This window comes from Paroedura picta, chromosome 9 (genome assembly GCF_049243985.1).
Source record: "Paroedura picta isolate Pp20150507F chromosome 9, Ppicta_v3.0, whole genome shotgun sequence".
Lineage (NCBI taxonomy): Eukaryota > Metazoa > Chordata > Lepidosauria > Squamata > Gekkonidae > Paroedura > Paroedura picta.
This window is the reverse complement of record NC_135377.1, coordinates 47,028,755-47,047,072: the sequence shown is the minus strand read 5'-3', so window position 1 is coordinate 47,047,072 and position 18,318 is coordinate 47,028,755. Positions and strand designations below refer to the sequence as shown.

Below are 18,318 nucleotides of genomic sequence, written 5' to 3'. Positions count from 1 at the left end.
ATTCTTAGCAATAGACTTCTATCATGATGCTTCCAGATGTACCCTCTTGGACATCATAAACAACTTTGAACTCTTTTCTATGAAGAATGTCTCAGCTGTCTTGTCTCCTACGAGAGAGTAGCCTTGGTTCATGACAGTGATGTTACCCCCTCCCTTAAAGAAGTAAATAAAATGTTCAGCAACTGTTCACACACTTTGGCACAGAGATTCCAATCTTGATGTGTCCTACCTCTGTAGATACCAGACACAGTTACTAGTGAAACATCAGGGACTAAAACTACCAGACCGTAGCCACACAGCCTGGAAAACCTACAACAGCCAGAAACTTGTTCTATTGTAATTTTAAAAATGATTCTCAATCAATCAATATTTATTTACAATCATTCAGACCAAAATTAAAATGCAAGCAATTAAAAACTAAGACAATTTAAAAAGAGAAAAAACAGTAATAGTACTATGATTCTGAAAAAAAAATGGTTTCACTCACAGGTATTTCAATCTTTGCTGTAAGTGTCTGATCTTTCTTTATATTTTGTACACGCAGAACTGGTCCAGTTAAGATATTCAATCCAGCATTGCTGCAATCCACAGTATATATAGGAAGGTCTGGAGCACCTGAAAACTAATATAATCATGCAATCCAGCAATTAATAACATGCCTACTTAAGGTGGTCACAAGCCACAGCTTATGCATGAAGCATACAGGTTAGAAGCAGTCAAACACTAAATAAAATACGAGAAAGGAAGAAAGGTTCAAAACATATTTTGCCTCAGATATCAACAAAATATTGCAGAAACATTGACATTTGATTAGTGACATTCCAGGTTGTGAAAATGGCTTTAGATTAGCAAGGAGGAGAAGTCATAACATTGGAGAGTTGGTAACAAAGAGGGAACAGAATAAGGAGGCAGGTGAAACCACTTTACCGGTTGGAAACTATGGGTGGGGCTCATGTATATGCTGCAAGTACTTACTACAAATTAAAGAATTTGAACAATCAGAAAATGGTTTTTCTGTTAAAATGAATCAATATATTAACTGTTTGAGTAAGAATGTAGTATATGCTATAAGATGCCCTTGCTCCAGATTGTATATTGGAATCAGCTCTCGCCCCCTGAGGATACGAATCCAGGAGCACTTGAGTAGACTAAGAAATCACCTCATGGATGCACCTATGGTCAGCCACTTTGAAGAAATGGGACATGCGTCAGAAAGCCTGCAATTTTTTGGACTTGAACAACTCCATCATCAGGGACACAATAAAATAGACATGAACAGACTTTTAAGACGTGAATGTTTCTTTATCTCTTGATACACTTAGCCCTAGAGGACTGAATACTTCTTTAGAAATGTATTGCTTTCTGTAAGTTTTGATTTTGGAGTACTTTTGGATACTAGTAGTGTTTCTGTAAAAGAGTAGTGTACCTTTAAGAATGTTGCTGTGGGGCCTGTTAAGATTTTGTATTTATACCTGGATAGTAGCCCTAAACTATTGGGAATGTTTTTTGACTGATATTCCCCACAATACTTTACAGAGCCGGTGGCCTATATATATAAAAATTGCTTGATAAGAGTATAAGGTAAGGTGTGATACTACAAACTGGTTATGGAGGTGTGTGGGAGTAATTCTTTACTGCATTGTTAAAACTTAAATTTAATTTTATTAATTTATACATTTTGTATTTAGGAATCAACCACTGAAGAAAAATTGTGAAAACGGAGTATATCTAGAAACCGTTTTGGTTGGTCCTTAAAAAATTATTGATATATAAAAACACTAAATAAAAAGCATTATAAAAAGACAGGGAACTTCTTTATATACAAAAGACAGTAGCATCTTTCACATAAGGTCTTTATGAGGACAGGGAGACTTTTACATTTAAATAAGATTTCTCCTAAGCCTGTGAGTAACATAAGTATAGGAAAATTGTAAAAAACACTTGGTTCTGCAGTTTTGTCATGAGGTGTCAATTCCCTTCACTTGGTCTTATCACAGCTGCAATAGATTATGTCAATTTGGCCCATCTAACCATCTATTCAGTATCTTCAATCAACGTTTTGAATGATGGACTGGGACTTTCCATAGTATAACTGGTCTGCCCAAGGGGGGCATTCCTTCCCCTAGACCTAAAGAAGAGTCTGTGGGACAAATGTAAGGAATAACCCTTACTATCATATCATCCTCTTTTCATGGGCTAGAGATACACAACGTTTTGTCGTCTTTATTGGTAACTTGTGTAGGATTCCCTTTGTTCTTTAATTAAGGCTGGATAGTAAAGCTTTCTAAATACTAGTTTGTGGCACTGACAACCAGCGAAGCGTTTGCTTATTCCTCTTCTTCTACATAAATTGTAACCAACTTCATATTAAAATTCATATGCAGCTGATTGCTCCCCAGCAGAAGCTATTGTGAAACAGGCTGACCTCCTGGGTCCTGTTGGGAATTGTTCCTAATGCATTTCTGCCTAATATTCTGTTAGTTGTGAGATAGCAATAGTGGTGGTTATTTGCAGCTGGAATATAGGGTTCAAAAAGGCCTCTTGGGTCATAATTTACTTTTTACTGGAAATGGCAAGATGTATAAGAATTTACTGTACTATCACTTTAAGTAACATAAGGTTACGTGCCAAATGAGACTTTAAAAAACAGACATTTATGCAATTGATGTACCTCGCAACGAACAATTAGTTTTGGTTGTGTTGTTATGTTTCCTACTTCATCTAGCACTTCAATCTGAAAAGGGAATGCTGTTCCATTTTCTATTTTCAAGATGTTGGACTCTGGTTTGACATTTAGCCTTCGAGGAGGGCCTGTTGAGTTTACAAACAAAAGTTTACTGCCTACTTATGGAATTTTAAAATGCAACTTATCAGCAAACCTTTCAAAAGTCAACTGACATAACTAAGTGGCTTGTATCCAGCCACACAATTCCCTGGACATTTGTTGACTCCTCAGAAACAAAATTTGAGAGGGTTGCCACAGGAGGGCAAAGTGAAAAAAATCCCACTCTGAAGTCTACAGATGGTTGGATACATAACAATGTTTTAAAATTGCTATAAAATAAACATAACAAGACAAAGATGTTTCGTGTCCATTTAATGTACATAATTTGTTTCCAAACAACTAAACTGATAATTAATGTTGTTTCCAAACAACTAAACTGATAATTAATGGCACTGAAACACTGTATTGTTCTCGAAAGCACTACGTTTCAGCCAGAAAAATTAAATTTTGACCAGATATATATTTTTGCCTTATTTTCTGAAATTAATGAAGTAAAATTATTTTTAAAGAGATTTTTATCTGTAGAGATATTAACGCCTATGTATTTAATATTTTCCTGTTCTTAGACAGTTTCTGTATAATTTATTCTGTTGATTAATAGTGACCATACTCAGCAAATATTTGTTTTCATTGTTTTTCAGATTCAGGTGGGTCAGTTAGAAATATGACCACATCGTCTTCATATAAATTGATTCTATGATGATATCTCTTCATTTTCACACTCTGAATCTCTTGCGTTTCGCTATCGAGTAAACAGTTCAGTTGCTAAAGTGAATAGCAAAGCAGATAGCTTTTGTAACCCCCGTTTCATCTCAGTTGTTTTGGATGCAGTATTGTGAACTTCTATTTTAGAGAATGGGCTAGAGGAAATTAACTCCATCCAACAGATAAAACAGCCATCAAAACCAAATTTTCTTAATCATTCCAAATGAAAATGAGAGACAGAGATCTATTTTCAATCTTTTTATTTTTAAAATTGCTAGCATATAAGATTTATGAATATCTTTCTGCAAACATGTGCAAAGATTACCAAATACTTCACTTACCTGGGAGTAGTTTAATTTTCAAAAGCTGTGATTCTTCTTTCAAACCAGGAAGAATAACTTTCAGAGTAAAGTTCTATTAAAAAAGGTCAATTTAAATATTAATGTTCATTGCATTTGCTTTTCTTGATTTACATAGTTACTCTTAAAAATAATAACTGAAGAGTTCCCCTGGGAGGTTAATGGAGGAGTTATGACTTTGCATGAACGAGGTCTCAGGTTCAATCTCTGGCACCTCTCATTAAAAGGACCAGGCAGTAGGTGATGTGAAGTCCTCTACCTGACACCTTGGAGAGCTACAATAAGAGTTACAAATATTTCCAGTTAAAACCAGAAAATAGCAAATCTCAGAACTCTCCATTCCCTGATGGACTAACTTCATATGTAACATTTAATTAAGTTTTAGCTTTATACACATACTGCCATTGCCTTCATCTTCACTTAAAAGTGCAGTCCCTTGCAGAGCTGCTCCAGTCTAAGACCACTGCTTTACATGAGGTTTTACACTAAGCTTTCTACCTCTGTACAGAAACCCTATCAGATTAGATATACTAATGATTCAAAACTACAAAAATACTCGGAGTCAACTGGCATAAACAAATAACCAGAAATAAAGACCAAAAATGTGTACAATTATTCACTAGTTATAGCAAAACAGTACTACAATATTAGAAGTCATTCAGCTTACCTTGCCCAGGTAGCTGTTCACAAGACCTTTAGCAGAAACACCTTTTATAACATAGTTTGCTTCTCTATCAATTTCTTCATACTTTAATGTTAAACCACTACAATACAAAAATTAAACATCATTTAAGAACTATAGCAAACATAAAAACTATAGCAAATATACAAAAATTAAACATCATTTAAGAACTATAACAAACATACAAAACTATAGCAAATATACACAAAGTAAACATCATTTAAGAACTACAGCAAACCTACAGAACTATAGCAAACAACATAATATAATTAGCAAGACCACAGTGAAAGATTTAATAAATAATGAATTGGTTAAATAGGGTCTCTCTTTCAAATATAGTTGTAGGGATGCTTTTCCAAGGAGAAAATGGGGGGGGGGGGTGGAGAGAGAGAGAGAGAGAGAGAGAGAGAGAGAGAGAGAGAGAGAGAGAATATGTCCTTTAACCCTTTGCTCTTCTGTTAATTTATGAAACATTCCACCTATGACCTGCTTTTACCCCTACAGGGCAAAACTGTGTTTTTCTTCCCCCTCAGGCTATAAGCAAATAAGGATTTGTTTACTATTTCTGTACTATTAATGGTTCTATTAATGGCATTGTTTTAACAATTGTGTCAAAGACTGCAGAAAATGTGATTTACTGGAGAATCTATCCTGGGAAAGACTTCACTGCTATCCCTGGTTTTAGAATGTGAGTCACTGTTAGACAGGAATTCTGAGTTAAAGATTCTCTAGAGTCTGTTAAACAAATATTTTAAGCAGCATTGCAAGAATGAAGTTATGAAACCATTACCTTGCCTCAAGTTGTGGTATGATATCATCTGTCAAAGAAGCATCATGACCAAATTCATCTTGTATGATTAACGGAATATTGAAAGGAATACCAATACAAAATGGAGGATCCAACAGACCTATGGAAAACTTCTGAGGCTTTCCAGCTGAGGTGGAGAGAAACAAGTATTCATTCATATATTGAATATGAACAGCATTTTCACAGTGAAACTCTCTTAACTTCAGTCACATATTTCTGAAAACTGAACCATGGATCAGGGCAATGCAGGGAATTCATACGTGAAAGGGGAGAAGAAAATTCAGTGGGCAACATTGGAGCCCATTCTCAGTGTTAAATTATTTAGCACTCTGTCTAAATGGATAAATTCCTCAGCAATGTCACATTGATTACAAAGAAAACCCTCTCAAAGATTGTAAAGAACACAATTTACAAACTGTAGAGGCAATGTCTATATGTTCTGACTAATTTCCATTGTTGATACTTCAGTAATGCTTCTAATTGCAATTTCAATTAAAACAGCCTATTAATTCCACCACAAAAAACACAGAATCATAGAGTTGGTTGGGACCTCTAGGGTCATCTAATCCAAACCCCTGTAGAATGAGCAAAATTCACAATTACCATCCCGCACACTGTGACTCCAGTTCCATGCCCAGATGTTGTATGTGGGTGGATAACATGCACTGAGTGCACTTTTAACCAAGCAACACTAATATACTTACCTATTATGTCAAATTTAAATATTTTAGATGGAAGAGGCCTTTCAGCATAAGTGTCTGCATTACTTTCATTCAACACAACTTGTAGTTTCAGTGAGTAGCTTCCAAGTTTATTAATAGTTTCTGCACATAATCAGGAAATAAGATTTAAACAATAAAATAATCTAAACATTCATCAATTGTAGGATATATATATAATATACTAGCAAGAAAGCCCATTGCAAGCAGGAATGTAATAGGCACTAGGACCGAGGGGACAATCGGAGATGCAGATCTCTGTGTGTGTGTCTCTCTCTCTCCCTCTCGCAGCGTGTCTTGGTGTGTCTTGCAGCAGAAGGCATAGCAGATAATTAGGGCTGGTTTGTAGGAGGGAAGGAGGTCTGGCATGCAGATTGGGGCAGCTCTCTCTGTGTCTCTCTCTGCCTCCCTCGCAGCAGGAGTGATAGGAGGGAATGAGTGTTCAGTCTGGCAGGGCTCTGTGTGTCTCTCTCTGTCTCTGGCGTGTCTGAGAGGAATGTGGCTAGCATCCAGGGAGGGTGGGTGGGAGCTGTAGGGGCAGGGCTGGCTGCACCCTGATTGGCCCTTTTCCAACTTGAGAGCCGGACACATTCCATTCCGGAGGCTGTTTCACAAATATACAGAGGAACAATAGATAAAGATATGCACTCACCCATTTTTTTGAACCAGTAAGGCCATTTACCCCCATGCTGACTGATATGAGAAATTATTTCCTTATCTCCATCAGAAGCTTAAAAAGGAGAAAAGATATAAAATTATTAGAGTCAGACTTAATTTTTCTTGCTATAGTTCTTATCATTTTTTAAAGTATTTTTATTTGACAATACAGCAAAAGGAACATACCGAATAGGTTACAAGTATCTGAAATCTCATTCATTACATTCCTAAAAAGACATCATTTCTTACCATTCAAATTCATTGCACATTATCTCACATTTCCTACTACATTATTTTACTTATGTTACATTCTGGAAACTTCTTTAAGTAAATTACCAAATTGATACAAACATTATTGAAATCTTCATTCCCCCCCCTCCCAAAATACCTTAATGTTATTAGGCTAACCTTTTCAAAATAATAAATTGCCTTATTTTATTTTGCTATTTATCTAATATTTCCTGCATTTAACCAATTCTATCAATTATTCTTTGGGCTGTTATAATAAGAAGTTTACCAATGTTTTATGCTTACATTGATCATTTTCATTCAAAAATATATTCAGGAGAACTCATTGAACTAATTGAGGATTCTAATGTTTCTTTTATAATTTCACTCATTTCTATCATTTTTTTGCCAATATTCCATTATTAATTGAACATTCCCACCACATATGAATAAATGATCCCACATTTTTCACAGCCTCTCCAATATTTTTTGTTTCCACATTTTCTCATGTAATAAAGTTTAGTTGGAAATTTTAAAACAGAGGCAGGATAGCCATTTGACAGAGAGACTATGTTAAGGTTCAAGGGGGTAGCAGGTTACAGTGGATGAGCGATAGGGTTGTGAGTGTCCTGCATAGTGCAGGGTGTTGGACTAGATTGGGGGTCAACCCCCGGGCCGTGGCCTGGTACCGGGTCACGAAATCCTTGGCACTGGGCCACCGGCGGCCACACCTGCCTCTTCCCCCCTGCAGTGAAAAGCTCACCGGGCCATGAATGAAGCGGATGCCAAAGTGGCCGCTTCACTAGCGGCCTAGCGAGCTTCTCGCTGTGGGGGGGGGGGGGAGGAAGAGGCAGGTGTGGCCGCCAGCATGCCGGTGGGGTGCAAACGCACATGTGCAGAGCTGCTGTGCATTCGTGTTTGCACCCCCGGCGGGTGTAAACGCGCATGCGCGGCAGCACCCGTGCATGCACGTTTGAACAGAGCAGCCCTCCACGCGTGTTTGCAACCTGCCGGCGGGCACAAACCTGCATGTGGGGCGGTGCCGCACATGCGCAGCGCCCGGACACCCTCTCCCTCCACCCACGCAGGTGGTCCCCAGCCTTAAAAAGGTTGGGTGCCGCTGGACTGGATGATCCAGGAGGTCCTTTCCAACTCTATTATCCTATGATATTTCAGTCCCTCTCACTAGTCATAGTATTTAATTCTAGTTCCCACATATATAATTATTCTAATAATAACATATAATTAATTTGGCTTCTATTTTATCTATGTTATCAATTAAGTTCTCAAAGTCATCTAGTGTTCTATTTATTTGCTCTTGGATTTCTTTCTTTTGCAGAAAGGTTAAAATTTGATATTTCAGCAACCACTTACAACCCCCAGGAAGAGGTAGTTAAGTCCTATTCCATTGTCATCCTCTGATAATACTGTATATATGTTTTCAGAAAGACTTGCTTTCCAAGATACTCTTTTGAACCTATATAAGGGAAGATTTTTCTCATTTTTTTCCATGCAAGAAATGTATGAATTTCACAATTAAAGACAAACTTTTCAAAATCTAGTTTGTCATAATAGTACCTATAAAATACACATAGATTAAACATTCCATTAGTATATAAAAGTTTCAATAATCTTGATATAACAATTCCTAAAAATATGAATAAGAGGTAATAAAAGTATAAATAATTTATTTTTATTTATTTAATTTACATACCACCTTACCTAGGAAGACATATAAAAGAAATGGGACATATGAAGAAATGAGAACAACAGAATAATTCACTTGAATTATGTGAGTTTATGACAAGGGCAAATACAAACAGATCAATTTATTTTTCCATTAAAAAATCTGTAAGAACAGCAAAAGCACTGAGATACCAATAAGTAAAAGAAGGTGGTAGGAGAATCCCAAATATCTTCATATTTTATGAAGTTTATCAATTAAGACATATATTCCTTTCTTAGCGCTGCTACTCAATGCTGATTGACTGTACAATCAGTAAGCTGTGCCAGGCCTGTTGAGCTCAACACTGGAAACGGGAGTTAGGTCTCCATAACCATATACATATTCCAGTTGTGATCTGACCAAGTGGAATACAGCAGGACTATGACATCTTGTGATTTTGATGTTATGCCTCTGTTGACACAGTCCAAGACAACATTTACCTTCTTTACTGCTAAATAACACTATCTGTTCATATTTAGCTTACAGTCTGTAAGTGCCCCAAGATCTCATTCATACATACTGTAAACCAGAAGTATATCTCCCATCCAGTATGCATGTTTCTCATTTTTGTGACCCAGATGTAGAACTTTGCACTTATTCTTATTGAATTGCATCTTGTTCTCATTTGCCTACTTTTCCAGCATGTTCAAATCTCATCAAACTCTATATCTTCAAGGGTATTTGCCAATCCTACCAATTTGGTGTCTCCTTTATTTGTCACCAATCTGCTTCTTGGTTTGTCCTGCTTTATCCACCCTAGTCCTTTTTAAAAAACAAATCCTTATTTACATATATACAAATATGAAGGAATTTATGTCAAAATCTTCTTGTTTTCTGTGTTATATCTAAACTGCTCTGAGCAACAAGGGAAAGGTTTATATACACATAAGAATGTTTGTACTAACTTCAACTATAAACGTTCAAAATCTCTCTTACCCTATCACATTTCCAGCAAAGATCAGATTTACCAGAAATATGTAGCCTGTGGTGTCTCTAAAATTCGATCTTTAAACCTAGAACAATGTTCCTCAATTCATAATTTAATGGGTCTCATAGAATCATAAAGTTGGAAGGGATCTCCAGGGTCATCTAGTTCTGCACAATGCAGGAACTCACAACTGTGGGGTCTACCCCAATTTCATGCCCAAATGACCCCCCACCCCCCAAATCTCTAGAATCAGCCTGGCCTAGAGGAAATTCACCTACCATCCCACAGCAGCAATTAGCAATTCCCTGGGTATACAAGGAAAGGCCACAAGAGAGAAACACTGGCACATCTCTTCCTGCCCACCCACTCACATAATCTGTCTAAATTCATAAAATCAGCATTTCTGTCAGATGACTATCTAGCCTCTGCTTAAAAACTTCCAAAGAATGAAAACTCACCACCTCCTGAGGAAGCCAGCTGATTTACCTATATACTTCTTTCCATATAGTTTTTGTTATTGCAATCTAAGAAACTCTTAAGATCTAAATTGAAGCTTACATCTGGGAGAAATACACATTTAGTTTCCCATGTGTATTTATAAATGACACATTATATACAGGAAGAACCTACTACTGAAGATTTCAGATTTGTTATTTTGGAGACTGTTAATGTTAAAACTTATGAAAAGGTCAACTTAGATCCTTTATAACTACACAGAGACACATGTTATATACATCATCTTGACACAATGTTTCCATCTGATCTTAGCAACTAGTTTGAGCTGTCTTGCTTTTTATGAATAAACTAGAAAATAAGCCCGCTGTACTCTAAATACAGCAGGCACTAGCTGTTAGTCCTGCCTCCCCCCGCAGCGTGGCCTACCTGTCCGGCAGGAGTCCGAGCGGGTCTGTGTTTGGGCGGGGCGGCAGGCAGTCAGTCCGGGGGCAAGGGACCGGCAGCAGGCGCTGGCGGCTTCACGCCTCCCGATTAGTCAGTCCGGCGGCAAGGGACCAATTGCGAGCCGCCGGACTGACAATCGAAGGACACAATCAGCAGGCGTTTCACACCCTTCCTCATCCCGGACAGGGCCCACCCTCGGGGCCCTTACTGCATTATTTAATCCGCTCCGCTAGGAGCGGTTAAAGATTGCAGGTCACTTTTTCATATATGCATAATCTCTTATAATTATTAGCATTTCTGCCTGTTTCTAGTACTTTAAAGTTAAGGTAGTTCTTAATTAATTCCACCGGGTACAAACCATTTAATGTGGTACAATATGAAGAATATTAATACCTATAAATTATTTTTATAGAGATTGTGCTTTAATTTAAAGATCGCTCTATTAGAAAAAATCGCAAGTTATTTTTTCCTATGTAAATTTTTTATTTTTAGGCATTACAATACAATGATTTTGTTTTATATACATTATATGTAAAGTCCTGAAGAAGACTCGCTTGAAATCAGTGATTACTGGAGACTGACTGATTTACGTTCATGCACAACTCTTATATTTTTATTTTCAGTGTGAAGACCATGCAATAAATATTTTTCACATAGGATACTTTTTGATTTCTCTTGCCTCAAATAGTGTTCAGGCAATGACCCGAGTTTTTGCTTTATATTATCTTAAATATTAATTTTGGATATCTGTCCTGACAAGGATATTTTGAAAACAGCTATTACTAGAAGCCAATTTGTTTATTGGTTTTTCTGCACAACTCCTTCTTGAAAAGCAGAAAGACGTTCTTGCATCAGAAGATCTATTTTGTCTCAGACTGTTTTCCTCTCACTATTACCTGCATCTCTTGGCTTCTCCTTGCTTATACCCCAGTGTTGTCAACTGACCTGAAGGTATTCTGAAGTAATTTCCACATAGTCCAGGCAATAACTTGAGCCCAGTTCTATACCTTCTTTAATTCACAAAGGAAAAAAAACTTTTGGTATGCTTCAGGCAATCCCACCTAGATTGCCTTTATTGTAGTTCCATAAACAACAATGCCCTTCAAACCGCTGCAGCTGCCAGCAAGAAGCAAACCACAAATGAAAATGAGGCATGGAACATCACCAGCCTAATTAAAGGGCTAAGTTCCAACACTCCCATGTATGGCAAGCCAAAGAGGCTAATACACTACAAGAATAGAAATTTGCACTTGCACTTGGTAACAAATTTTATCTGGTCAAAGTGCTGTACTGATTGCCTAGCAGGAGGGCAGAGTATAACCAGCAGAAAAAGACAGCACACAAGATATTTGGAATAATAAAGGGCACAGCTTTATTACAACTCCTAAATGGAGCATTGGCATGGCATGAGGAAGAATCCAAATAAACAATCAGCAGACCATGGAAAACCCAAGGTCCCAGATGGCGCCCTGGAGAACCAGCCTAGAGTATGGAACTCCTTGCCATCTGAAATGCACCCTGGGAAGGTGGCTTAATGGGGATCCAATTATCTGGTCAAAGTGCTGTACTGAATATAAGCATAGAAACAAAGTTGGCAAGCTGAAGTGTGCCTGCTCCCAAACAAAAGGGAAGCTAACCCAGCAATGAGATCTGGAGCCCGGGCTACGTTCTGAAACAACCATATGATGTAATATCTGTCCAGTAATGTAATATCTGTCAATGAATGAGTCATATAAAACAGGAAGAAGCAATGTTTTAGTAGATGCCAAGTGATGAATCATATTTTTCCTTTCATAATAACTCTTTTGATAGTGATTTTGCCCACCCATAGTCCTTGCAAGAGTTCACCCAGTCATTGTTTCTAATTCTGAATAATGGCCTCAGAGTGTGGATCAAAAATTCTTCTGTAGGGTGACATATACTGATAAGATGTATTTTTATACAAGCCACAGGTTTTTTAAAAACATACGTTAAAAACCACACTGCAGGGTTAATAAATCTTAAAATCATAGAAAAGAAAAAGAATACTATTTTGAGCTTATAAGACTACACTGTGAGCTCCTAGGGCCAGCCAATTGCCAACCTTGTCCATTAAAAGTTCAGTGTTTTAAAATCCATCAGAAGATCCAGTCAGATGAGAATCGATCCAGTTGCAATTTTTCCAATGAAATCTCCTTCTCTAGACAGTTCCTGACATCCTTCAAAGAGGGATCCCACTGCAGCAACTAGGAAGAAAGGAATTTGGAACTACAGCTGGGCTCAATGGTTATCCCTCTTCCTCACCATCAACACCTGAAACCCGGGTTGACTCCTCTGCCTACCTCTGCATCTAATGGAGTCCCCCCTATAAAAAAAACACCCTCCATGGTAAACTCTTAATCTGGAAACAGAATGACAGAAAGGGACTGTGCTGGAAATAACAACGGATGTTGCTGCTAATTGTAGGTGCTGTTTGAATTGTATACTGCCCGGAGCTGGCTTGCCAGGAGGGTGGCGTATAAATAAATTGATTAAATGAATAAATGAAATAAATGAACCAATGCTACCAAGTCTCAGTATCAGCATGGAATTGACTCACTAAAAAAGGTAAAAAGTAGGAGGAAGGGGAAATAAATCTGGAGGGAAGAGGAGCAAAAGTAAAAAAAGAAGGGAGACTGAGAGCTGCTACAGGGGAAATGGAATAAGCAGGTAGGTAGTGTGGAGGAGAGAAAAAGGAAGGTGTACTGATAGTGAATCAAAGCCTTGATCCATTGAAGCCAGTATTATCTACTCAGACCGGCAGCAGGTCTCCAGGGTCTCAGGCAGAGGTCTTCTCTATCACTTATTCTCAAATCCTTTTAACTGAAGATGCTAAAGATTGAACCTGGGATCTTCTGTATGTGCCATGCAAATGCTCTACTTCTGAGGGAAGGATTAGCAGGGGAAAGGAGAGAGGAAGACTGGAGGGGACCAGAAGGAGATAAACAGGTGGGTGGGAGTGAAGGCTACCAGTGATATGGGGAAAGAAAGTATAGGAAAAACAAGAGGGAAAAGAGAAGTGAGATTGCCCCTCCTTAGCAACTCCTTACAGGGTCTCTGCTTGTCCACCTCTATTGGCCAAATTTTCAATTTCAGCTTGAAGTTCCATACCCCTGACAAGTACTGGCATTGCAGTTGAAATGGCTGTCATAACAAGCAGCAACTTGGAATTGATTGGAGAGCAATCATATCTTGGACAAAGTTCAAAATTTCAGCTTGAAAACCCTAGGGTTGTTTTTTTTTTTTTGGTATGCTCACAGTTATACTGAAGAAGTCATGTAATGGTGATTGCACTTTACATAAACTATGGCTAGACTAAGACGGCACACAATTACTACTTAATTTCCAAGAAATGATATGGACGGATCCAGAATGATATACAGTTTTTGTTATTGCAATTTGAGAACATTTCTTTACAACAGTACAAAATCAGTAATAATTGCTGATGGAAAGACCCTAGCATATACCAGTGCTTAGATGATATAGTCTCCATTTTATATAAACTGATGATGATGCAAATCCAGAGATAAATTTAACCCCTTAAACTGAAGTCTCATAATCGAGTTTGCTTCTTCTTCAATAGCAGTTTCTCATTCTGACAGGTTAATATTTGCATAGGCCAAAAGTTAAAATCAGAGGAACCATAATTTTTTCAATTATGTGCTTTGCCAATAGCACACTTGGTTTTCTCAATTTAACATTACTTCTGAATTCTGCTATGCATGTTATTAGGTTCCCTGTGGTTTTCTCAGCATAATTATATTCCTTGAACTCACTCCATCCATTTCAACAGATTGGTATTCCCTGGCCCTAAGGAAGTATGCCTGGCCTCAACCAGAGCCCAGGGCCTTCTAGTTTGTGGCACCAACCTGATGGAACAAGCTCCCCAACAAAATCAAGGCCCTGCTAGAACTCAAAGAGTTCTTAGGGCCTGCAAAATGGATCTCTTCCGCCAGGCTTTAGGTTGAGACAGATGACAGGGGCCTCCCTCAACCTGGTCCCATACTAAACAACCTCTCAAACTGCACACACCCTAACCTAAAGCTGCTGCTTGTCACCCCCCCCCCCACTTTCTGATATGATCTACTGCAAATACCCAGTGTGCAATGTTCTTAAACTGTGGTTGTTGTTGACTGTTCATGATCATTATGCTTTCTGTTAGTACTGTTACACATGTTTCAATCTACTTTGTTTTACTATTTCATGTACACTGTCCTGAGATGCTACAGTGAGGGGAAGTATATAAATTGAATGAATGAATCTTTATTTTTATATATCCTGCCCTTTCTGGGTAGCTCATGTAGCTTAAATATTTTAATTACTTTCACCTAAAGTTAAAAATCTTTTATTTTCCACCACACATTCCATGTATGCAACATTAAACTCCCTGAGCCATAAGGGAGTGTGTATATATAGCTATATCTATATATCTAAATAAATAAAACAAGACCTTAAATTTTCCACCCTTGGGACTTATCATGTTACTGTGAAGGCAGGAACAGTTTCAATTCAAATTTAGTCATAAAATGCTCTAAAGTAAAAATAATGTTCATTCTTACAATGTAAAATAACTTTGAGTTCCACAAGAAGTTTCTTTGCTCCCCCATGACTTGTACCAGGAAGCTTTTGCATGGCTTCCCCTTTTTTATTCAATATTTCAATTCTTAATGCACCTGCAAGAAAGCAAAGTCACAATAATACATGTAAAAGAAATCCAAGTGCTCTTCTAAGTCATTACAAATAAGGAATTAATATTCAATTATCTTGAAAATTAGAATACCGATAGTAGTTCCTGCATTTCTGGTTTCATTTGGTAGCAATTCATCTCCTTCAGGCCATGTTACTGACAACTTATCAGGAAGCCTAAAATAAAGAGTTGTGGTAGTAAATGACATTAGTAGAATCAAATGAAATATTAAAATGTTAACATTTTACTTTCAAAATCAAGGAAACAGAATTTTAAGAAAACATAAACAGCACATCACAGGTTTCTGATTTTCTGTTAGCTCATAGTTAGCCTACATGATCTTACTTTGCCATTTCTTCCTCAATGTATTTCTTCACTGCCTTGTCCGATACTGAACGATCAAGTTTGCATATCTGAATAACCTTTGTTTCATCATACAATGCTCGAGGTTCCTGAAAAATTAAACTGTTTTAAAGACTGCCTTTTAAAAGTAAAGCAAGGAAGAATGGAATCATTAGTGTTATTTTACAGAAGATGTGAAAGAACCCAAATTCCACCAGCAATAAGACAAAGTGCCAATCTTCCTAATTATTTTTATTTATTTTTCTAAACTTTATACTTGTCATTGTTGCTACACCAGCTGTCCCCTCTATCCCATCATCAGCAAGGAGGTTTGAAAAAGAGATGATATACTACTGGTTCAACTCTCTATCATTTCTGATGCCCAACTGACTAGGAGTGACTGGTTCCAAATTTTGGTACTGCTTTGTTGCCATCCTTCTCTTCTTCCTGCTTCCATTTATCAGTAATAGACTGACAAAAATCGCAGTTGAAATTCTATAATCTCATGTCAGTTGGCATTTTTTCAATAGATGTGCACCTCTCCAATGTTAAGGGGTTTAAAAACTCATAATCCCTCCCTACTTTTTAATCACATTTCCCCACAAACTTATGGGTGGGCCAGGATTTGCAGAAAAATCCCCATTATTCTTAAGAATTGCATTCTGGAGTCTTGTTCAGAATTATATATAAATTAAGCCAGTTTGGTGTAGCGGTTAGGAGTGCGGACTTCTAATCTGGCATGCCAGGTTCGATTCTGCGCTCCCCCACATGCAACCAGCTTGGTGACCTTGGGCTCGCCACGGTGCTGATAAAACTGTTCTGACCAAGCAGTGATATCAGGGCTCTCTCAGCCTCACCCACCCCACAGGGTGTCTGTTGTGGGGAGAGGAATGGGAAGGCGACTGTAAGCCGCTTTGAGCCTCCTTCGGGTAGGGAAAAGCAGCATATAAGAACCAACTCTTCTTCTTCTTCTGAATAAATAACCAATTTCAACTGGATCATATATAATAATCATTTTGATAGCCCTGTGCTAGGTATGCCAGCATCTAGGTGGTACCTGAGGACCCCCCCAAAATTATAGCTTTTTTTACAGTCTACAGATATCAAGTCCCCTGGCAAAAATGAATGTTTTGGAGGGTGGATTCTTTGTGGTATTGTACCCCACTGTCATCTCCAGGTTCCACCCCCAAATCTCCAGGAGTTTCCAACCTGGAACTGGCCACCCTACCTCCAACTGGTGACTAGGGTGAACTTGGCAATCCTACCCTTTACAGAAGTTAAAATCCCATATTCATTGAGAGAATAGGATTGCTTTTGTTTCTCCCACACTATGCTTAACTCCTGGATTTCATACAGGGCCTGTGCATACTGGCTTCTGAATACATGGAAATGTAAAATCCAGTGCATCAAGGTCAAGCAGAAGCAGCAGGTTCAATCCTAGCCCATTACAATGTTGAGGCTGAGTACCAGCACAAGGCTACAGTGAAAAACTGGAACAACAGACCAATCAATAAAATAAGTAAAATTACAAGTACAGTTCATCTTTAAGTATATTTATATAATCAGTATTCAACGGTTTACAATTATGCCAGCATTCAGAATGTTATCTTTTAAGACAGTGGTCCCCAACCTTTATTAGGCTGGGGACCGGCAGGGCATTGGGCCGCGCCCGCAGGGACCGCGCGGGCCACGCCCACGAGCCGCGCCCGGCCGCGCCCGCGGGCCGCACCCGCGAATCGGGCCGCACCGGCCCTGATTCCCTCTCCCCGCCCTCCCCGCAGTAAGAAGCTTCCCGGGCCGCAAGCTTGCGGCCTGGGAAGTTTTTTACTGCGGGGGGGGCGGGGAGAGGGAGCCGCAGCCCGGCGCCATGGCCTTTGCGGCCCGGCACCGGTCCGTGGCCCGCAGGTTGGGGACCACTGTTTTAAGATTTCAAGAAATGTTTACATGATATGAATCGCATTCAATCACTAGATTAATGTAAAATACCAGTAATTTACTTACCAAAGCTATCTGAACTTCTCCCCCTGTAGCATACACATCTCCATCATGATCTCCATATAAAAAAAAATTCAGTATACTTCCATGAAATATTGGAACTGTTTTAATTGTTTTTATCTAGAACAAAAACAAAATGTTAGTGGTTTTGTGTCTTTTAAATATATTAATATGAAATTTAATTCTAAGAAAATATTTGATAGACATTTAATTAACATAAATATATAACAAAATAATATAGTAATAATAATAATATAGTAATTTAAGGAAGTATTTTAAAGGGTCTACAATCCTCAAATAGTTAACTTACCAGCTGCCCAGTTTTATATGTTTTTCCATCCCATTCTATTGCTGAGTATACTGCCCAAGGACTCTGCATTCTTTTTGATGACTTATCAGGGCGTGTAGTTATTTCTTTAAAAAGCGTGAATTTTATCTGTTTGTCATGTTTTGCATGGCATTCTCTGAGCCATGATGCAAATTCTTTGTCAATTTTCATTCTCTGCTCCTGTAATGAGTTTTGAACATGCATTACAAAATCTATATTATTTCTGACATTATTTTTATACTTACTTATCCTTCTTGAAGTCCTTAAAATCAGTGGATATTTAATGTTTTAAAATCCTTTAATTTCAGATAACAGATTTAAGAACAGGTACTGTCAGCATTAAAACTGAAGTTATCAACCAGTACCCTATATAGTCCTATGTCATAATAAAATATTACAATTTACACTTCATTTTCCAACGCATGCCAATGTTTGGTCTCAATGTGAGGGA

General features: G+C 38.0%; 1 protein-coding gene across 2 annotated transcripts in view; it reads right to left on the bottom strand.

Annotated features, from left to right (window-relative positions):
• SMCHD1 (structural maintenance of chromosomes flexible hinge domain containing 1) overlaps window positions 1–18,318 on the bottom strand; it is a 90,691-nt gene that overhangs the window by 52,469 nt on the left and 19,904 nt on the right. For both annotated transcript variants that reach the window (XM_077352659.1, XM_077352658.1), the window contains exons 13-24: window positions 17,850–18,047; window positions 17,546–17,659; window positions 15,548–15,654; window positions 15,296–15,378; window positions 15,075–15,188; window positions 6,711–6,788; window positions 6,044–6,163; window positions 5,322–5,466; window positions 4,517–4,613; window positions 3,832–3,904; window positions 2,672–2,811; window positions 488–622 (exon numbers count right to left, since the gene is read on the bottom strand). In XM_077352659.1, coding sequence (XP_077208774.1) covers window positions 488–622; window positions 2,672–2,811; window positions 3,832–3,904; window positions 4,517–4,613; window positions 5,322–5,466; window positions 6,044–6,163; window positions 6,711–6,788; window positions 15,075–15,188; window positions 15,296–15,378; window positions 15,548–15,654; window positions 17,546–17,659; window positions 17,850–18,047 — 1,404 coding nt within the window. The remainder of the gene's footprint in view (window positions 1–487; window positions 623–2,671; window positions 2,812–3,831; window positions 3,905–4,516; window positions 4,614–5,321; window positions 5,467–6,043; window positions 6,164–6,710; window positions 6,789–15,074; window positions 15,189–15,295; window positions 15,379–15,547; window positions 15,655–17,545; window positions 17,660–17,849; window positions 18,048–18,318) is intronic.